Below are 23,241 nucleotides of genomic sequence, written 5' to 3'. Positions count from 1 at the left end.
GTGGCTTTTGATTGATTTGTTGCATCTCGCAGTCGCGTTGCGTCTGGTGTGGACAGACATGTTGCTTGTTATAGAAAGCCAAGAGGGCCAAAAACATGTTAATTTTAACACGTATTAAACGCGTATTTCATGTGTATTTAACGCATTTCATGTGTATTTAACACGTTAAATACACGCGAAATACGCGTTAAAATTCACGTATTTTTGGCCCTCTTGGCTTTCCATAGCTTATCGCTGGAATCTTATCGCGTTGCGTGTAGTTAGGACACTGAGTAAGGCGATGGGGATGTGAAAGGGCATGAAACGTCTGACAGAACACTTAATGTTTTATATTAAGTGTTTAATAAGCCATTACTAGAAGGTTATTAATGGTTGTACCAATAGTGAAGATTGCCTTAGAAATTGAGCAAACACCACTAATAATAAATTAACCATCTTGAATTGAAACCATCTTTTACTAACTATTTTCCACCATTATATAGACATTCTTGACATGCCTTGTCAAAGCCTGCAAAAATGACCAACCATGCAAATAAAAACTAAATTAAGCACCCTCTCTTTCCACTGCTTTCTTTCGTTCCCTCAGTTGCCTGCTCGTTCTGACACTCCTCCCAGTCAGGCTGGTTCGTGTGACGGCGGATTGACGTCCTTGGCAGAAGGGTTGCCATGGAGACTGGCACCGTGGCAGAGTTTGGCATGGAGGCACAGCCCAGGCAGAAGCCACACAGCCTGCATTCAAACAGTGTGTGTGTGTGTGTGTGTGTGTGTGTGTGTGTGTGTGTGTGTGTGTGTGTGTGTGTGTGTGTGTGTGTGTGTGTGTAAACGCAGGCATGTGTGAGCTTGTACATGCATTGGCTAATATATTTGTCTGTGCACACACAAGGGCGCATAAAAGAAAGTGTAATTAAGTGACTACATCCCTTACTGCACATTCAACAGTGTGCAAAAGTTGAGTTCCGGAAGTAAAAACTCTTTAAACATTTCTTATGGAGTTTCTCCATCATTTTCTCCATAAGGAAGGACATTGATTTTATACGATAACTTATAAACCTTTAAAGACAGAGCCATACTGTGAGCTAAGAGGGTGTTAATTCATGGTATTTGCTTCTGTTGAAGCTGTCAGCTCACATTATTTCAGCTTATTTTTTAAAATAATTGTGTTTAACAGTGGAATTCCTGGTGAAAAACTTCATTACCCATGACGCAGTACAGAAAATTACACCAATCAGAGAGCCGAAAAAAAGCATAACGCTCCAAAATAGCTCTTTAGCTCCGCCCAGTCTCATTAAGCACTGCAAATTGCGTCAATCTCCCCACACTCTCAAAATACTGAAATGTTACAGTCGGGCAAACAGTACAGTCAGCCACCAATTGTGCAAGTTCTCCCACTTAAAAAGATGAGGCCTGTAATTTTCATCATAGGTACACTTCAACTATGAGACAGAATGAGAAAAAAAAATCCAGAAAATCACCTTGTCTGATTTTTAAAGAATTTATTTGCAAATTATGGTTGAAAATAAGTATTTGGTCAATAACAAAAGTTAATCTCAATACTTTGTTATATACCCTTGCTTTGTTGGCAATGACAGAGGTCAAACGTTTTCTGTAAGTCTCCACAAGGTTTTTACACACTGTTGCTGGTAGTTTGGCCCATTTCTCCATGCAGATCTCCTCTAAAACAGTGATGTTTTGGGGCTGTCGCTGGGCAACACGGATTTTCAACTCCCTCCAAAGACTTTCTATGGGGTTGAGATCTGGAGACTGGCTAGGCCACTCCAGGACCTTGAAATGCTTCTTACGAAGCCACTCCTTCGTTGCCCGGGCGGTGTGTTTGGGATCATTGTCATGCTGAAAGACCCAGCCACGTTTCATCTTCAATGCCTTTGCTGATGGAAGGAGGTTTTTACTCAAAATCTCACGATACATGGCCCCATTCATTCTTTCCTTTACACGGATCAGTCGTCCTGGTCCCTTTGCAGAAAAACAGCCCAAAGCATGATGTTTCCACCCCTATGCTTCACAGACAGTAGGTATGTTGTTCTTTGGATGCAACTCAGCATTCTTTCTCCTCCAAACACGACACGTTGAGTTTTTACCAAAAAGTTATATTTTGGTTTCATCTGACCATATGACATTCTCCCAATCCTCTTCTGGATCATCCAAATGCTCTCTAGCAAACTTCAGACGGGCCCGGACATGTACTGGCTTAAAGGTCCCATGGCATGAAATTTTCATTTTATGAGGTTTTTTAACATTAATATGAGTTCCCCTAGCCTGTTTATGGTCCGCAAGTGGCTAGAAATTTTGATAGGTGTAAACAGAGTTCTGGGTTTCCTGCTCTGCCTTTGAGAAAATGAAATCTGTGTCTGTTTATTCAGAACTCTCAGATACAAACAAAATAAACTTGCGCTCTCAACAACTCGGTACAATAAAACTTTCTCAGCAATCTTTATCCAGCTCTGCGTCTCTCTGGTCCACATGCAGCCCGTCTCTCTCAGTGCGTGCAGATCTTGCTAAACCACGCCCCCTCCGCCACATAATCTAATACTCATTTCAAATGCAAAGATGTCAGCCAATCACAACAGTGGGCGTTTTCACTGAAGTCTCAGCAGACACGCCCCTTGAAACAGATAATTTTGACCCCTAGGGGTGAGATCTTGCATGGAGCCCCAGATTGAGGGAGATTATCAGTGGTCTTGTATGTCTTCCATTTTATAATAATTTCTCCCACAGTTGTTTTCTTCACACCAAGCGTCCTTTGACAGCTCTTTGGCCTTGGCCATAGTGGAGTTTGGAGTCTGACTGTTTGAGGTTGTGGACAGGTGTCTTTTATACTGATAACGAGTTCAAACAGGTGCCATTAATAGAGGTAGCGAGTGGAGGGCAGAGGAGCCTCTTAAAGAAGAAGTTACAGGTCTGTGAGGCAGAAATCCTGCTTTTTTGTAGGTGACCAAATACTTATTTTCCACCATAATATGCAAATAAATTCTTTAAAAATGAGACAATGTGATTTTCTGGAATTTTTTTTTTCTCATTGTGCCTCTCATAGTTGAAGTGTACCTATGATGAAAATTACAGGCCTCTCTCATCTTTTTAAGTGGGAGAACTTGCACAATTGGTGGCTGACTAAATACTTTTTTGCCCAACTGTATATACAGCAATAAACAATATATATTGTTTGTATACATATAATCAACATTTATAAATGAGTAGTTCTAGATTTCTTTATAATTTTTATGGCAACGCTTCATGGGATTGTAGTTTCCCCCCCCCCACTAAAGCCGTTAAGTACACAGTCTTTTTGTCCGATTTTCAAAAACTTGTGTTGTGATTCACCTCGTAGCTGGTTGACTTAATTCATGACTTATAACTCTTTAACACTGAAAAGACTCTTTAAGACTAAAAATAGAAATCCCTATGGGAAAAAAACCCAAAGAACTTCAGGAACCAGCACTGCTGAAAAAGGGGACAGGCACTGTTGCACTCAATGGGTGTTTCTCAAACGTTGGGCTGCATCCTACCGAGGCTGCGTCCTTCCTAGTCCAGTCCTTCTAGGCCAGTGTCCTGCTTTGATATAAACACTAGAATGAGACGGTCTAGTAAGAACGCATGGCTACATCACATGTTCCTGCCCCCACAGTCACGGCACGAAAATAAAATTAAAACTCATTTTGTGAAAATACTTTGTATTACGAATCTTTATAATAACTGGCTTTCTATTAATGCAATACAGCAGTGGCGTGCACAGACCTCCTCAGGGGCAGGGGCAGAAGGACCAAAAAGGGCACTAAAAAAAAACAAGAATCAAATGAATTTTTTACATAATTTAAATACATTTATTTATGACATAAATCACCTGTATTTAAAGCAGTAAGCGTCTGATTGTTGTGTTTTTAAATATTTTAACAAAAAAAGGGGAGGGGGGGGGGTCAATTTTGTTCCCCACTGGTTTTTAATATATGGTTAAAACTAGTGATGCACCGATCATGATTTTACATGGCCGATTCCGATACCGATTTTTTTCAAGAAAACTGGCCGATTCCGATACCGATTTCCGTTTTTTTTTTTTTTTTTTTTAACACAATAAAAGAATGAAAGTATACATGAACAAGATGTTTATTTGGTATTTAACTGGCTAAATTGGCTTTTGGCTAATGAAAACAAGTCCGCAATTTGAAATTAACAAGAAATTTAATTGGAAATTAAAAGACTGAAAGGTGAAATTAAAGGCAACAACTGCATATTCTGCAATCCAAACAAAGATGTTACTTAAATCAGCATTTGTTTTTAAATTCAGTGTACAGAAAAAAAGTCTTTACCAGTGAAATTAAATAAAACCAAAGTATATAATTGTTCCAAAATGTTAAATCAAATAATGTTTAGTGCAACGAAAAAAAACTAAGAAGGTGCTTTTTAAATCAAATTAAGTCAATGTAATTAAGGTAAAATAAAAGGTAACACTTTAGAATAATGGTCATTAGTTAACATTAGTTAATGTATTAACTAACATGAACTAACCATGAGCAGTACATTTGTTACTGTATTAATAAACTGGTTCGTTAGTTCAAGTGTTGGACAGATCAGTTGTTCTAACCAGTCGTTAAAATGATTCGGTTCAAAGGAGTCATTGTTTCGCGAATCGGACATTAGCAGACGCGTTGTGTGAGCAGATGAAGCTGAGCTGAACAAACGCTCACTATCTGCACTTGTGCAGGGCGCGGAGAGGTAGGCTCGCGCAGGAAAGCGGCTCTTCCTCAGTTCTCCAGTTTCCGTTTGTAACACACTAGTGACATGTTCGCGAATGATTGCAATATAGGCGTATGTGCACGCGGGCGCACTTCCGGATAAATCGGCAGAAAAATACAAAGAAAACCGGCCGGTCGCCGATCGCGCGCTAGAAGCAAAAACCGGCCGGTTCCGGTTTTTGGCCGGTCAACCGGTGCATCCCTAGTTAAAACCATTCTTAAAAATATTCTTAAATTCTTTAAAAAAAAAAAACATTCTATGAAAAGACATTGATATAAATAGAATGCATAACACATCAAACAAAAACGGAAATGATGATATTATTACTAAATATATATATATATATATAAATATAAAAAAAAGATGGCTTCAAATAGATCGGTATCGGTGATCGTATCTGCAGATACTGCTTCCTGTGATCGGCTCCAAAAATCCTGATCGGAGCACCCTTAATAACAAAAAGAAAAAAAAACTTGCCATAGTTTTGTCCTTTGTGGCAGTAGCCAGTTTTGGTGTAACAAGTTTTACATATAGCTTACAATTATTAAATGTAATCAGTGTTTTAAGAGGCTACATCCCATTAAGCTGATCTGGTGTGTGTTGGTCTGCCTAACCCCTCTTTGTTTGGAATAATTTTATGTTACTCTGCCTTATATGGGAAAGATGGCCTACAGTAGCCTTAAGTTATCTCATTTTCTAAAATAAACACTTGGTGGTTCATGAAGATCAAGAGTTTAGAGTTAGATTAATTTAGAGTTAGTTTCATTTCTACAAATGGTGCAAACTCTGCAAGATTATAGATAAAAGATTCCCATTCCCCTGCCATTCTGTGATCGGCAATCGGCAGATCATGATCTTGGTGATCGGTAATCGGCCCCAAAAATGCTGATCGGAGCATCTCTAAAAAAAAAAAGTGATATCCATGTTTTTCCCCTCTTGTTATTCCAAGCATGCTTACACTCATCATTTCAGCTGTAAAAGTCCACTTTATGTCACGGTGATGGATGACAAATGCGACTTTGCAGATTTGCATTTCGATCTGCATCTCAAGTTAACTCAATAATAACTTTGACGGTTTGCCCTTTTTAACTAATAACGATTGCTCGTTCAGTGCCATGGCCGCTAACATTAGCATCATTTATTCGCTATAATCTATGTGAGCCGAGTCTGACCACCAAAACTTTAAGATTAAACAAGACGGTTCATTCATATTATATAAGTCATTACGGTCACTGCGGAAGCTCGGGTTGCCATAGAAACATGACGCGCTTGAGACTGCACTTGCGCGTTAGCTGGAGCAAACTGAAATATGAACTTTTTTACGCAATTTGAGCGTAAAAAAAAACATTTATGTAACATAGAAAACATTTATGTAACAGTTCACCTGAGATTGTGTTGCTGATTTGAAATATATTATTTAAATATGAGTACATTATTACCATGCACTTGCATTAAATCTGCCCGCTTTGCTTCTAACGGCTCAGAGAGAGTGATAGCTTGTGTTTTTCTTTTTCTTAAACCTCATTTCCCAGCTCACACTTTTCTTATCCGAATTTTACAATCTGCAAGTTACACAAAACACACAAGCAGTGCTGACTGACTCTGATCACGGCCAGGTGTTCTCAGAGTCTGATTGACTCCGGAATTACACACAATGTTAAAACAGACCCGGGACCCGGAGTAATAGATTGGGACCCGACCCGGACCCGGGCTGACCATTTAAAATATAGACCCGAACCCATCCTTGTCCCGGGTCGGGTCCCTGGTCCATGGGTCTCGGGTGCTCCGTGTAGACCTCTAATGACAGCCGTATGCGGTCTGCCAGCAGCATACATTATTGTCAGTTTGGTGTTAGTGATAAATATACAGCAAAACAAAAGATGACATCTATGCTTTCATGCCCGAAAACATAATTTTTCGTCTTGCATTTCACAATAAACTCAGACAAGCTCAGTACCGACTCATTTTCCATCAGTTTATTTTCGTGAATTGGAATGTGTGCAAAGGATTGTGGGTGATTTAAGGCTGTGAAGGATACATCCGATGCTCCCTTAAAAAAGGCTGTAAGAAGGACGCAGAACAAAGGCTACCTTCCAAGGATCCTTCAAATTGAGATGGCCTTCAACAACGATTGATGACGTGACAGTCGAGATATGCAGCCTTCCGTTTGAGAAACCCCTATATGACTATCCAAACCTGGTGCAAATCAGGCTAGGCTTTAATATTTCCCACAATGCATTAAAAAAAAGTTGTTTTTTTAAACACATACAGTATTTACATCTGTTGTCCATGGCAACCAAACGGTTGAAGGTCCAAATCAATGCAGTTTCAAAAGGCTTCGAAGGGCATCAGAGGCTCTGCGCGATCCCAGACGAGGAATGGGGTCTTTTCTAGTAAAACGATTGGTCATTTAAAAAACAAAAACAAATTGATGAATATACTTTTTAACCCAAATTGCTCATCTTGCGCTGCTCTGCGACGTGCCATGGATTGTGCAATCACGTCGGAAAGGTCACGCTAGACGGAGGCAGAAGTACCACCCCCGTGTTAACAAAGCGCTCGTGCGAAGACTAATACAAACACCTTTAGCCAAAAAAATAAAACGGTAAAACAACAATGTTGGAAGATTTTGAAGTTGACGATGGAGTGTTTTTGGCTAAAGGGCGTTTGTATTAGTCCTCGCACGTTTGCTTAGGGTGGTATTTCCGCCTACGTCTTGCGTGACCTATCCGATGTGATTGCGCAATCTGTGGCAAAAAAATTTGAACTTTGGCATCAATTCGCGCCGCGTTAACCAATCAGGAGCCTGCTTGCTGTTGTCACGTGGTAAAGTGACGTGTATGAGAAACCCTGCATAAATTAAAAATAGTACTATTGTTTCACAAAATGTAGTTTTAAGACTTTTCAGGTGGGAATGTAGTTGTTTAAAGCTCACATCTGTGGTTTATTTAGAAAGAGAGCTCCTATTTAAAAAAAATAATCTTGTGTTTTTGGAGTTGTGAGATCCAGGCGATCACCGGGCAATCAGCGCTCATAACTTTTGTAACTAATTGTAAGCATTAATCTGCATTTAATTTTTTACAATGAAGACTATCCAGTGTTATTTTACACTTGATTACTTACATTTTTGTAGTACATCTTACCTGAATACACTGAATACTAGGGCTGTGCGATATTGAAGAAAAATGCGATATGCAATATCCTTGTTAAATAATGCGATATGATATTGATTTAAGTGTGTAAAATATATTTCTTTCCCCAACTGATATCGTTCACTTAAAGCATAACCGACTATGTTTACATGAATACTCGTCAAGACAGCCATTTTGACATAAATGTGTGTATTTGACAGTTTGAGTGTGTAACAAGACATGAAAAAAAGAACGGCTTGTTTCGGTGTGTGTCAGACATCAGACAGCACGAGACTGCAAGGAGTTGTTTTTCGCAAGTTATCGCATTTTATAACTCTTTTTAACGTCAAGCAAGTCACATAAGTAACAGTCATGTGCTCAGTCTATTCTCTGTTATATGCATCAACCTAAAACATACACTTTTCACAATGTTGAAGTAGCCTATTAAAATCATTCAGATATTGCATGCCCTTGCGATATGCATATAGCGATATATACATTTGCGATATTTCGATATATTGCGCAGACCTACTGTATACCCACCTGAAAAACGTAAAGCCATGTTTATTTCATATCTCTCTTTATTCTATTACATTTTTTTGTGCTGTTGTTTGAAATTTGTTTATTTGTTCTTATTTTATTACTTGTTTTTTTATTGAAATAAAATTTTGCATTGAAGTAGATTTTTGTTCATATATCAATTATAGGTCTCTGAAAGAAAAATCGGCAAAACAACAACAACAACAAAAAACAGCTAAGGCTATTGCAATTAGTGCTGCTCTACTCTAAGTTGGTTAAACTTTGCAATTAATCTGAGAATCATGTGCTTTTCAAACTGTGGTGCCTGGTCACCGGGCAATCAGCGCTCATAACCCCGGCGAAGGCAGCCTTTCCTCGGCCAGTCCTTCTGACGTTTGCCGCTGGCTCTGATGTCCTGTAGTGGTGCATCTTGTGTAGATCTAACGGCCGAGCTTTGCTCTCATGAATCTATAATTTGTTGTCTGCCAAATCGTTTTGAATGAGGGCAAAGAGAAGTTTCATAACTTTATATTTGAAGGATATTTAAACATACATGCAGTGAAGATAATGTAGGAGTTGCCTGGACCACATTTGTGTGGCTATTAATGCTTAATATATATTTTTAATGAAAATATAAAGAGGCAGAGTGCTGTTTTATGACATATTTCTCCTGGAGTGCCTTTAACGCACGTCAATTTCGCTTCCAGCGCTCGATTTCTACGCGCGTCCAACTCGCTGCGGACGCGCGAATGCATTCAAAATTTTCGCGCGTGAAACTAGACGCGGTAGACGCGATTTTGACGCTCTATTCGCGTTTGGTGTGAACGCAGCATAAGTTAAGAGATTGGTTTTCCTTGAGAAAATTTGCTATGTATTGTACCAGATATATATCCAAAATAATCGAAATCAAATACCCAGCCCTACTAACACAACATACTCTTGTGTACTGCATGTTCACTTATTGTTCTTCATCGTTGCTTTATTTTTCACTAAAACTTTAAAACTGTGAAATTCCTAATGTTTTTATTTTAAAACCGCAACATTTTTTTTTATATTGTAGCACAACGTTTGTGTAAGTGCATTTATTCAGCAACCACAAACAATATAGTCAATATTCATGCTATGCAAGTATCACAGATTATGCTTGAATAATCAAGAGAAGCAGAAATGGTAGTCATAATTAAAATCTGATTAATTGTGAAGCCCTAAGGAAATGTATTTATTATACAGTATATTATATTATATTACATTACAATATTTAGTTTTGGCAGACCAAGAATCAAGTGCTTCAGAATAAATTCTTGACCCGTCTCAGCTAAAATCTAATATACAATTCTTAAATATTATGCAAAAAGAAAAACGTATAATTCTCATCACAGGAAATTCGACCTGCACAAATAGACTGCATTTACTCAACTCAAGCTCAAGTGGACAAACAGTCATTATAGTAATTATTAAGGTAATTGTAACAATAATAAAGAGGTGCTATTTGCAACGAGGGCACAGAAGATCTCAATTAACTACAGCTATAGATACATGCCTCTGAATGAGTGAGTCAACCTGCTAAAACAAACAGCCATACAGAGAGATAAGCATTTACACCAGACCTGTGTGACGCGTTTAATGGTCACAGCTACAGGAAACTCTTACCCTCAAACAATGTAGGAAATTAGTATAATTACCTAATAAGCAAAAGAACTAACTATGGTTATATTACTAAAAGCACAATATAACTTAGTGAAAGCATTTTGTAGAAAATACATTTAAAAAAATGCTGTGAACTTACAGTGCAGATTGAAACTGAGACTAGAGCATTATGGTAAATGGACTGCATTTATATAGCGCTTTTAACAGACCTACGGCCATCCAAAGCGCTTTACTTTTTGCCTCACATTCACCCATTCACACACTCATTCACACACCGACGGCGGTGTCAGCCATGCAAGGCGCCATCCAGCTCGTCGGGAGCAGCTGGGGTTAGGTGTCTTGCTCATGGACACCTCGACACTTGGTCAGGTGAAACCGGGGATCGAACCACCAACCTTCCGGTTTGTAGACAACCTACATGAACCACTGAGCCACTGCCGCCCCGAATTATGTTCTGTATCTAACAGAAGATAATGTTTGGAAATTTTTTTTAACCTAAAGTAGCAATTAAAAATCAACATAAAATAGCTGCCGATACAATTAGCAACAACACGTCTATTAGCTCCAGCTTTTTCCACAGATGTCTGCATACTTTGTGAAGTAATTAACACATACATTCACTTTTCCTTCAGAGTTATGTAGGGCTGCACAACATTGAAAAAAAAATAGTAATGATATTGTGATATTTAGTTTTTCTATGATATACAGTATATTGCAATATGAAAATTTCAACAGATGACTTAAAAGGACAACTCCGGTGAAAAATGAACCTAGGGGTAATTAACACATGGTTACAGAGTAGATCGTTCTCTGGGATGCGTTTTCATGACAATCGAATGCATCTCTAAAAACAGATTAGCTTATAACGCTAGTCTATGGGGCATAGAATAAGTCAAATTAAATCGCTAGTTAATACCACTAACAAGGCTCAAAATAGCCTCACGCTAACACGGTAGCATAATGAGGGTCCCTACATGCAAACCGAAGCATTGAGAACTTTGTAAGTGTACAAACAGTTTAATAAGAAGATACTTTATTAAGACAGAACATTACGAGCCACGGTTGAATAATCCGCCATTTAGCATTTAGTTTTATTTAGAGTGTATCCTTTGGAAGCACTAGTCTCTGTTGCGTCAGTTTTTAAAAAAAATATTTTTATTTATTTATTTTTTCTGTTGCGTTGAGTGCTTTCTTCCGGAAACAACGGACCATCTGAGATTCCAAGTCACAGTTCATCACTTAGCACAGCGTTCATGGCTCGACTTGTCGAGACTGTTTTCCAAGATGGCTCCTGTCTGTATACGCGTAATGTACTGTCTTTATAAATCTTCTTATTAAACTGTTTGTACACTTACAAAGTTCTCAATGCTTCGGTTTGCATGTAGGGACCCTCATTATGCTACCGTGTTAGCGTGAGGCTATTTTGAGCCTTGTTAGTGGTATTAACTAGTGGTTTAATTTGACTTATTCTATGCCCCATATACTAGCGTTATAAGCTAATCTGTTTTTAGAGATAAAACTCTTTTCATTCGATTTTCATGAAAACGCATCCCAGAGAACGATCTACTCGGTAACCATGTGTTAATTACCCCTAGGTTCATTTTTCACCGGAAACTGTTGTCCTAAGGTATTCAGGTACAGAAATTGAATCAAATGTAAAATAAGGCATGGTCTTAACTATATAAATGAAATCTAAGGCTATGCCTGTAAATGTGACAACCGCACCACCGCGGTGGCTGAGTAGCACCGTTGGTGGTTGGTCATTTTGACAATTTGAGTCCGTTCAAGCACAAATACACACGGAAAATAACAGAATTCTGTATTCGCATGCCATCTGTGCGGCACTGTGTACGCGCACAGTAAACAGTGCGTGATTTCCGAATTGACTTCTCTTTCACATCTTCTTGCAAATGGTTTAAAATTGCTTGAATGTTTAAACTGACGGGCCCTAAAACACGTGCAAATAATAAAGAATCACTCTAATATAGAGATGCACCGATCGACCTGCCAGGGACCAGAATCTGACTTTTTTTTCCTAATTGGCCCAGACGCTTTCTTCTCTCAGCCGGCGAAGTGACACACACCCGCCTCCTCTCACTCACTCGTTTCGGTTAAGTAGTGCTTGTATTGCGCATAATTTTAGTAATTCATAATTTTAGTAATTAAACGAGTACCAAAATGAGTACTCGCGCTTAAACGGTAAAATACACACAAAATTATGTTAAAATGCACGTCTTGTAGAGTACTGAGATAAACACAGTCAGTTTTGGAACCTAGTTACAGTATATTGGATCTGTGCATAAACTCTTAAAGTGACAGTAGGGGTGGGCGATATCTCGATATTTAAAATATATAGAGATATTTTTTAAACACGATATGGATTTTGACATATCGTATATATCAATATATTGTTTATATTTAATTCTGATTCCGCCACTTTGCTTGTTTGCCTTCTCTGTGCTGTGCTCGCCCCCGCTCGCTCGCCCCCCGCCTCCTTGCTTTTGTTCCCCCTCCCCTAGCGTGTTGTCATGGCGGCGTCCGCAACCAGCTCTGAGGCTACAGAACTCGTTCCATTGGAGATACTTCGGTTTTAAGGCGTCGGACGAACAGCAGACAGATGTCTACTGCCATGAATGCCGACAGTTGGTTCTCAAACACTTGATCCAAGATACAGTTTACCTAGGCAGCATTACTTTGCGAGACAAGAACACCCGCGACTGTACACTACGGAGAGAGAGATGCTTGCTTGCTGGAGAAGGTTACTTACTATGCCCTTGATTTGAGTTGTTTTATTTTTGAATGAAAATTCATTATTTGCATGCGTTTTAAAGCCTTGCGTGTAGGGCACCGCATACGCTTTCCCGAGCGCGCGCACTAAAAGCCTGTCAAACAAGTGATTACTAGACTAAATCTTACTGCGCTAATACTGTCAAATACACACAAGGTTAAAATAAACAGTCGGTTATGTCTAAAGTGAAAGTAAAATCGGCGTGTGTTTGTATATTAGATGCGTGAAAGTCTTAAATTGATAGCAGGGCAGCCTATAGTGAACACGCTGCCGCTTGTCCTTAAAGAGACAGTTCACTCTAAAATGATGTAATTATTTACTCACTCTAATGTGGTTCCAAACCTGTATTAATTTCTTCTGTTGAACACAGACAGCTGATGGTAGCGATTGACATTCATATAATTATTTCCTACAATGGGGACCAGCAACTGTTTGGTTTCCAATATTCTTCAAAATATATGTTATGTCCAACAGAAGAAAGAACTTTATTCAGGTTTAAAACAACTTGAGCGCGAGTAATCAATGACAGAATTTTCATTTTTGAGTGAACTATTCCTTTAGTGGTTAATAAAATAACAAAAGACAAAAACAAAATCATTCACGGCTCTTGACTGAAAAACTAATACAGTAGCTTTAATAAGAATCAATGTATATTTTATAGGGAAGTCTATGTAGTGTTTTATTTTTACATTTATTAATTCAATCTCATACTTAAATGCTGCTGTACAGCTCTGAGCTGCCAGTGTAAATCTTTATAAATAGATATTTGTTTTATATTATACAGTACACTAGGAATGTGTACAAGTTTTTTAAAAAGTAAAGTTTTAAGTTTAAGTAAGGTTTTTCAAGTCTTTTAAGTAAAATAAAGAACGATTATTGCAATAAAAAAATAGTATTTTTTCCTCCTTAAAGGGGTGGTAAACCACGATTTCACTATTCTAACTTTAGCTAGCGTGTAATGTTGCTGCTTGAGCATAAACAACATCTGCAAAGTTACAACGTTCAAAGTTTAAAGCAAAGGGAGATATTTGCTTTTAAAGAAATCAGTTTCTAAGGACTACAGCAAACGGCCGCTAGGGACTACTACACATTCACTCAATATTTACATAAACCCCTCCTCAGGGGAATATGAAATAAGGGGGGCGAGGCAATTTTGTATCGCCGCGGGGAAGCGTTAGTAGGCTGTGTTTTTGCCGCAATGCCGAAGAAACGCTGTTATTTTCATCCGGATTGCAGGTCTGGGGTACTTGCTCTGTTCAGCCTTCCTTGGGAAGGGGGTGCGTTGCAGAGCGTTTAACATACAGCATGTTATATGCACGTGTGTTTGAGTCAGCGGGGAATCAGGCGCGCGCAGGGCTCCCTGCATCCACCGTCTTCGCGATTTCAATACCAGATTTGCACAACGTCAGCTGCGTGAAAAAAACACTGCCGGTGCGTGGATGCATGACGCGCGCGCTGCACATTTCACGGAGGACAACACAATCTTCCACAAACTTCGCGAGTTCAATACAGGATATGCACAACGGCTTGTCCTGAAAGCTGGATTTACAAACAGAAGCTGTTTACGGGCCACAACCTGTAAGTCTGATTTATTTTTCATCGATGTGTTTTCCTGTAATAGGTTGTAGCAAGGAAGTAAACAGATGACAGCGCTGTTCTGCAAACCAGTCTGTTAAATGCTCATTCATACTTAACGTTATCCGACGAACACCTAACGTTACAAACACTAACGTTAAAATCTCAACAGCGAACCTGGCATTAGTGTAAATGATTCTTTGATTAGAGTTTTTATGTATTGTTTATCTACAGGCATGCTAAACATGGTTCTGTGTGTGATTTGGCTAACTTACTAGTTAAAGCCAGTGCTTAGTGTTTGTTTTGGGTTAGTTCTTGCGACAGATATTTGGCTATAATCGTTCTAAAAATACAAAAGTTAAAGTGCCATTCAGTAGCGATCATTATAGATCCGCAGTCTTTACTCTCGAGGACTGAACAGGTTCTGCTCGATCATCTTCACTCAAATGTTCTGGGTCTGATTCGGGCGGTAAGGGGCGTGACGTTTCCGACGTGCACTGCGGTTAGCGAATCAGAACACACTAGGCCAGCTAACCAATCAGAGCCCACTGCATATTTTTGAGGGACTGGCTTCATACAACCCGGAAAGCATCAGACCGTTTTACAAGGAGGGACAGAGCAGTGTAGAATAAAGGTCAAATATATGAAAAATAAGGCAATTTTTTTTTAAACGAAGCATGAACACATGTTACAGTGCACCCCACAAACACAATCAAGCCTTCAAAAGAATGTGTTTTACCACCCCTTTAAGCTCTTGCTGTTCAGCTAAGAATAGAATAGCAAAAATCTAATGCGACTAGCCATCAGAACCGAACCGAAAACCGTGGTAAAAAAAACCGAGGTATGTATTGAACTGTGGACTTACTGTATTGTTGCATCCCTACTTGTTGCTAGTTCCTACATGAACTGCCTACCTCTTTGCACTTCAATAAAAAAAAAAGACTTTGTGGTATTTGGCATATTTGTTTTTGCAGTAGTTTTTGGGGGGTTATTTTTCCTGTAAAGATAGAGATATATATCGTATATCGAGATATAGCAAAATATATCGAGATATATTTTTTGCTCCACATCGCCCAGCCCTATGACAGCATAATATTTCTTAATATTAATATTCTAATATTTATGCTGTCTGTCTTGTCACATTAATAAAAGAACAAAAGACAAAGAAAATCACCCTCTGCTCTTGACTGAATAACTTTTGTAACTAATTGTAAGCATTAATCTGCATTTAATTTTTTACAATGAAGACTATCCAGTGTTATTTTACACTTGATTACTTTAATTTTTGTAGTACATCTTACCTGAATACACTGAATATAGGGCTGTGCGATATTGAAGAAAAATATCCTTGTTAAATAATGCAATATGATATTGATTTAAGTGTGTAAAATATATTTCTTTCCCCAACTGATATCGTTCACTTAAAGCAAAATCGACTGTGTTTACATGAATAGCATTTTGACATAACTGTGTGTATTTGACAGTTCAAGTGTGTAAGACATGAAAAAAAGAACGGCTTGTTTCGGTGTGTGTCAGACATCATACAGCACGAGACTGCAAGGAGTTGTTTTTCGCAAGTTATCGCATTTTATAACTCTTTTTAACGTCAAGCAAGTCACATAAGTAACAGTCATGTGCTCAGTCTATTCTCTGCTATATGCATCAACCCAAAACGTCCATTAAACTTAACGCCTATTAAAATCATTCAGATATTGCATGCCCTTGCGATATGCATATAGCGATATGTACATTTGTGATATTTCGATAATTTCGATATATTGCGCATACCTACTGTATACCCACCTGAAAAACGTAAAGCCATGTTTATTTCATATCTCTCTTTATTCTATTACATTTTTTGTGCTGTTGTTTGAAATTTGTTTATTTGTTCTTATTTTATTACTTGTTTTGTTCATATATGCTGTCAATTATAGGTCTCTGAAAGAAAAATCGGCAAAACAACAACAACAAAAAACAGCTAAGGCTATTGCAATTAGTGCTGCTCTACTCTAAGTTGGTTAAACTTTGCAATTAATCTGAGAATCATGTGCTTTTCAAACTGTGGTGCCTGTTCTGTACAGATCACGGATCAAATGTGATCCTTTTACTTGACATCTCACATTTTACAATGTGACTATCGCGGATATGCACATCCCCATATAGATGCTAAAACGATATTGTGGAGCCCGAGTGTTATGACCATGGCACTGAGACAAATGATGAAGTACAGAGACAGGGTCATGGCAGGGTCAACTGGAACTGGTAGTCAATCCTGCAGTATTCCTCCCTATGGTTTTAGAGCCACTACCCACAGAGCCACTTCTGCGATAGCAGCACACCACGTAAGTGTTGCAACACTTTTGAGAATTAATCCAGCAAGTAAAAACATATTGTAGTCAAAGTCAAAGGATTAAAACGCACACAATATCTGCAGTCTTCAGAGCCAACAGCAAACAAATATTGTGTATTATGGTAAAAAATGCAAATATATTTCCCAAAACAAACTTAATCAAATCATAAACTTGAGCCAAAGGCAAAAACAACCAACATTAACTGTCTCTGGAATATGAGATCAAACCAGAAAACTTTTAACAGAAGATAATTGGTAACACATTAAGGTCTCATTCATTAACATGAACTAACAATGAACAATAATTCTACAGTATTTATTCATTTTAAAATGTTAATATCAATATTTACCAATACATTTTTAAAATGCAAAAAGAGTTTAAAACGTTTTATCTGTGAACATGAACATTAAAGTCAGCATGGAAATGGAAATAGCTGCTTCTCGAATGAGAAAAAAAAACAAATGTAGGGCAGAACTTGAATTTGTCCATTGGGAATTAGGGAACAAAAGAACAAAGACAAAAACATTCTGTGAAAAATGTATTGCTTGTTGTTAGTTCATGTTAGCTAATGGATTTAATAATGCTAACAAATGAGACCTTATTGTAAAGTGTTACCAGATAATTGTTTTGTAAGTATCTATTACTTATGAACGCAAGGTCTAGCACATGCACAATCAAATGATTTGGTGAACTTGATTATGTAATATCACACATATCAAAGCATCTATGAACCCTTTCATGGACACTGAAGATCTGCAAAACGTTTACAAGCTACAGCTATTTAGGCACATACACATTATGCCCTTTTCATTTTTCTTAGTGGAAGCGATATCCTCAATCTGCAAGTGTGACAAAACGCTTTCAATATCAAGAATATATTTAACATCTCGATCATTTACCCAAAACACTAAAAGCTGTATTTAAGTCTCAATAATACAGCTTAATTACACTTGCCATGTGAATCTACAGAGGACGTCACCTCCCATAATTAGACGCTGTTACACAATGGGCGCAAGCGCTTGTACACACACACACACACACACGTTTACGGGAATCACCGCTTCAGTGCAGCAGAACAACAAAATGGACTGCAGCCTTTTGCCTCACTTTCTCCATTCCTAAATCCACTTACCCACCCCTTCCCTTCCATTTCCTGCCCTCACTCCGCTCATTCACTCGCTCTCTGGTTTAAAATTGAAACCCAGCCTGTTCCCAACCTCCCTCAATAACACAGCTAAACTCCACATTCTCCAGCCATTACATCACAGGGGGCCTCTCAACGAACGCCAGGCCGGTGGAAGGTATTGCAGGAAACTGACCCGCAGTTGCAGTTACTGGAACGGTTTTGTGTTTACGAAGGAGTCTGGTATACAAAGCAGATCCAAGATCATGGACGTCATCGGTTTCGAATATCTGCTGCAATGCTCCGGCAACTGTAAACATACATATTCTAGGATTCAAAGAAATCGGTGTCTGATTGCGATCAAACAGCCTATTGTTTATGACTTACATTACTGGTTTCACAAAACGACTGGTAACAGCATGTCTTGTTTTGCATAATACAGGACAGGATGACGGTCACCCAAAACGCTTCCTCATGGACAGAGGAGTGTAATGCACAAAACAAAATGCATTAGAACATTCAGAACTCCAAAGCGGCAGTGCAGCATTTAAGGACAGTCCGCATCTCTAGTATAGACCAAAAATGGGATCACCGCAATTGACAAACTGAATTAAAAGGAACTATTAGGTAATAAAAAAATTTGGTTCCCTGGGAATCAAAGAATATTATTATGACTCCTACAGATCAGGGCAGTGCCTTATTTAATTTTTTGACAGGAATGAAAACAGTGCGTTCAATAGATTGTACACCTTTTTTTTTTTTAAATCAGTAGACAAAAACTCCATAAAACAGTTTTAAAAGTTGTGAGCTGTGAAAATTATGTGATTTAGGACCTTTCATACAATGCGTGCCATTGTACGTCTATCCCTCACAGTCTCATATTCAACTGCGTTAAATTCAGTATGGCATCTGATCTGACTGAGGTCTATATACCGGAGTAGACATAAGCAGCTCTCCATAAGGGTACTCCAAAACAGATGTCAGCAACAAACAAACAAAAAATCCCTTTTTTTATGCACATGGAATGATTTCTGAAGGATCATGTGACACTGAAGACTGGAGTAATGATGCTGAAAAACAGCTTTGCATCACAGGAATAAATGAAACCATAATAAAATATATATTTAAATAGAATTTTTTTTTAATAATATGCAAGGAATAATTGACGACGGGACATTGAATTATTCGAAAAATAATGCACACCTGAGGTGGTAATGCAGTCGGCGAAGCAGTCAGTTACACCTAGGGTGTGCATTATCTTTCAATAATTCAATGACCCGGAGTCAATTATTCTGCGGGTTTTGGTTCTTTTGCTGTAAAGACATTTGAAATAACTGAAATCATTTGGCGAAGTGATATGAAACTGTAATGCGGTCTGCCTGGAACTACTTTGGCTGTGCGTGTCCCTGAAAATAATTACACGCCTTAGAATGTTCATCAACCAATCAGATTTAAGCATTTAACAGCCCCCAAACAGAATTCACAATATTACTGTTTACTGTATTTTTATCAAAGAAATGCAGCCTGGGTGAGTATAAGAGACTTCTTTCAAAAACACATTTACCCACCAAACTTTTTTGTTTACACATATGTATACACAAAAGTAGTACTATATTAGACACCATTTCTGCATCATGACTTTTTTGCAAGGGTACAACATTTAAAATACACCTCGTCTCAAAGGGTTATTCACCCAAAAATGCAAATTCTGTCATTAATTACTCACCCTCATGTCGTTCCAAACCCGTAAGACCATCGTTCATCTTCGGAACACAAATTAAGATATTTTTGATGAAATCCGAGGTTTCTGACCCCTCCATAGACAGCTGTTTAATAATCACTTTCAAGGCCCAGAAAGGTAGGAAAAACATCGTTAAAACTGTCAATGTGACTCCAGTGGTTCAACCTTAACTTTATGAAGCATCGAGAATACTTTTTGTGCACAAAAAACAAACAAAAATAACGACTTTATTCAACTATTTCTTCACGTCTGCGTCAGTCTCCTACTCAGTTGACGTAGTAAATACAATACAGCGTTTCGGAGCTATGCCAGAACACCAGCTTACCATTGGCCGAAGATGTTCAAGTGAGCACCACGACACATGCGTGTGACGCTGACGCAGGAGCTGGCCAACGTAAACTGCGTAGAAATCTGACACAGACAAGTGTTGAATAAAGTCGTTATTTTTGTTTGTTTTTTTTGCGCACAAAAAGTATCGCTTCATAAAAGTAAGGTTGAACCACTGGAGTCACATGGACTATTTTATCAATGTCTTTCCAACTTTCTGGGCCATGAAAGTGGTAATTAAATGGCTGTTTATGGAGGGGTCAGAGTTCTCGGATTGAATAAAAAAATATCATAATTTGTGTTCCGAAGATGAACAAAGGTCTTACTGGTTTGGAACGACATGAGGGTGAGTTATTAATAACAGAATGTTCATTTTTGGGTGAACTATCTCTTTAATAAATGACAGCAAGCCTAACATGCATGCTTTTCCCTCCAGTATAACAGCGCATTGGATTAACTTATCAATCAACATTCTTCTTTGCTCAAATTCTTTTGCAAAGGCTGTTGTGAGTCAATAGCAAGGCTGCATTAAAAGCTTTAGTACTGTTACAGCCTGTTCAGCACAACATGTTACAGGCCTACACGTCCATATGACAGTCAACCCAGGGTGGCTTGTTCTACTCCGTAGCTGTTGGGAGTGGGTGTGAACCATTCATTCATCCGTGCGAGAAGAGCAAAACTAGGCCTGCCAGCGATGAGCTCATTCGTTTAGCCAACGGACTCCTCTCACCAGAACAGATGGGCGATCAGACTGCAAATTTGAGCCAGCAGTCTCTCAACTGCAACAAAGCTAGCTTGAAACTTAACCACAACAATTCTCCTTTGTCATACAATGTCAACACCACTGTATAAATCGAGCTGCATACATGGTTGATTTACAAATTAGGAAACATTCACCAACTCTTGGGAACTTGGTGAAACATTTATTCCTGGAAAAAATGATGCTCATCCACTCTAGTATACATAGCCAACGTTTAAAGTTAGAGGTGTAGGTCCAACTCAAGGACTATCAATTTCAACAGTTTTTCGTGGGCAGATCCAACAGTGAAATGCATCCAAGTGCCTCTTGTTCCTACCAGTTTCACACAACCTTGGGGAGCCTGCGCCCACGCCGCCCTGGAGAGCCCTGCCACCTTGACATTCCTGGAAAAAGCACTGCGCAATTTTCACATCTATACGTCCATAACGTTTTAATCCATGCCTGATGTCTGGTCTTAGCTAACTGTACAATAGTTATTTAGACTGGAAGTGCCCCATAGATCATGCATAAAACAATATGCACGTTTCTGCAAATCAGTGCAATGCAAATGTGATTTTAAATCTAGTGGGAAGTACATCAACTACATTTAATTACAATGCCATCAAGTTGATGGTTCAACAAGGAAACCTCATACAAAAAAAAAAAAAAGGTTTGACAGAGAAAAAAAATGCACAGCCTAAAAAGTTAATTTGCAATGCAAAATGACTGAATAATGAACTTCCAATAGCAGCATGATCATAACTGCTCTGACAGATGTCAGACTCTGTGTGAACTTGTCTCTTTCAGTCAATGCAAATCGAAAACTCGAGAGAAAAAGGCGTAAAAGTCCAGCATAAAAAAAAGAAAAGTGCATGCAACTGGTTTCAATCAAAAGCAGCACGTCCATGTTAAAGAGAGAAGAAGTGGGGTGGGTGCATAGCGCTGCGATTGAATGAACAAATCCAAGCAACAAAAGGAGACATAAATTACAATACTCGGAAAAACAACGGGAACAAATGGTAACATGCTTACAAGTATAAAAGCCAGTCTTACCAAACCATGCCGTATGCACCTTCTCCGATGTACGAGAGGTTGCTGTAGCGCGGCCCGACATCGAAAGCCTGACCGCGGACCATCTCGGCACCGGATCCGGGGTTCGGGCCGCCGCCAGCAGGGGCAGATACCGCAGCTGTCGCCATTGCTGAGAAACTGGGCTGCCTTTACACGCACAACAAACGCGCTTTTCTTACCCAAAGCAGATTATAAAGACCAGGAAAAAGCTTCTAGGTTGAATAAAACACGACAAGAGGCGGTATAAGGGACGTGTTTAAACGAAACCGAAGACTTCGCGTCAGAGTGAGAGGGAAAGGACGACTGGAACGTTGTTGACTGGCATATATATATATAGTGATAGTAATCTGCGCGTGGTGAGAGTGACTGACTGCAGGCAGCAGCAGCGGTAGCGCGAGCGAGAGTGTTGCCGCAGGAAGTAACGGAGCAGATCACGTGGACAGGGAGCGGAGAGTGGTTACCATAGAGATAGAAGTTACACACTCAAGATGCCTTCATTTACAAAGTCAAACGATGATAATCTGTTGATGAATCGGGATTCATGGTGGGTAGGTCATCTTGATTTTACGAAATTATGGATCTAATTAGGAAATTTAAACAGATATATCATGTTGGGGAGGGATAGTAGGCTATTTGTAACACGGATTGAGTTCAGTTTAACCACTTATAAACAGTGTTGGGGAAAGTTACTTTTAAAAGTAATGCGTTACAATATTGCTTTACTGCCTAAAAAACTTACCAAAAGTGAAATGAATAAATTGAATGCTGAATGAAATACCTTTCTCCTGATTTCTTTCAAAATGGGGGCAGTAGAGGTGTCACTATAAATGGGAAAACAAGTTCTGGCGTGTATATATATATATATATATATATATTAGGGCTGTCAAAAGATGAATCGCAATTAATCGCATCCAAAATAAAAGTTTGTGTTTACATAATATGTGTGTGTACTCTGTTAATTATTATTTATATATAAATACACACACATTCATGTATATATTTAAGAAATATTTGCATGTATATACTGTATATACATTTATATAATTTACATTTACATATAATCTATAATATATATAAATATAAATGTTTTATATATAAAAATAATATTTTTTTCTTAAATATATACATGCTTGTGTGTGTATATATATATAAATAATAATTAACAGAGTACACACACACACATATATTATGTAAACACAAACTTTTATTTTGGATGCGATTAATCGCGATTAATCTTTTGACAGCCCTAATATATATATATATATATATATTTATATATATATATATATATATATATATATATATATATATATATATTCATACTATAAACACACAGGCCTACTTATATATACCGTACACACACAAATATTATATAAACACAAACTTTTAGGTTAGATGCGATATAACGTGACTACAATCATGCCTGTACACTTTTCTCTGTGTACTAGATTTGCTTCATCTGCAAATCTTGAATCAGTCTGAA

At 38.4% G+C, this 23,241-nt stretch overlaps 1 protein-coding gene across 1 annotated transcript in view; it reads right to left on the bottom strand.

The window, feature by feature from the left end:
- mapk1 (mitogen-activated protein kinase 1) overlaps window positions 1-22,191 on the bottom strand; it is a 49,422-nt gene extending 27,231 nt beyond the window's left edge. The window contains exon 1 of the mRNA XM_079816171.1: window positions 21,741-22,191. Coding sequence (XP_079672297.1) covers window positions 21,741-21,886 — 146 coding nt within the window. The 5' untranslated portion in view covers window positions 21,887-22,191. The remainder of the gene's footprint in view (window positions 1-21,740) is intronic.
- Window positions 22,192-23,241: the final 1,050 nt, after the last annotated feature.

This window comes from Gobio gobio (genome assembly GCF_949357685.1).
Source record: "Gobio gobio genome assembly, chromosome: 4".
NCBI lineage: Eukaryota > Metazoa > Chordata > Actinopteri > Cypriniformes > Gobionidae > Gobio > Gobio gobio.
Note: the sequence above shows the minus strand (reverse complement) of the source record. Positions and strands in the feature narration are given on the sequence as shown.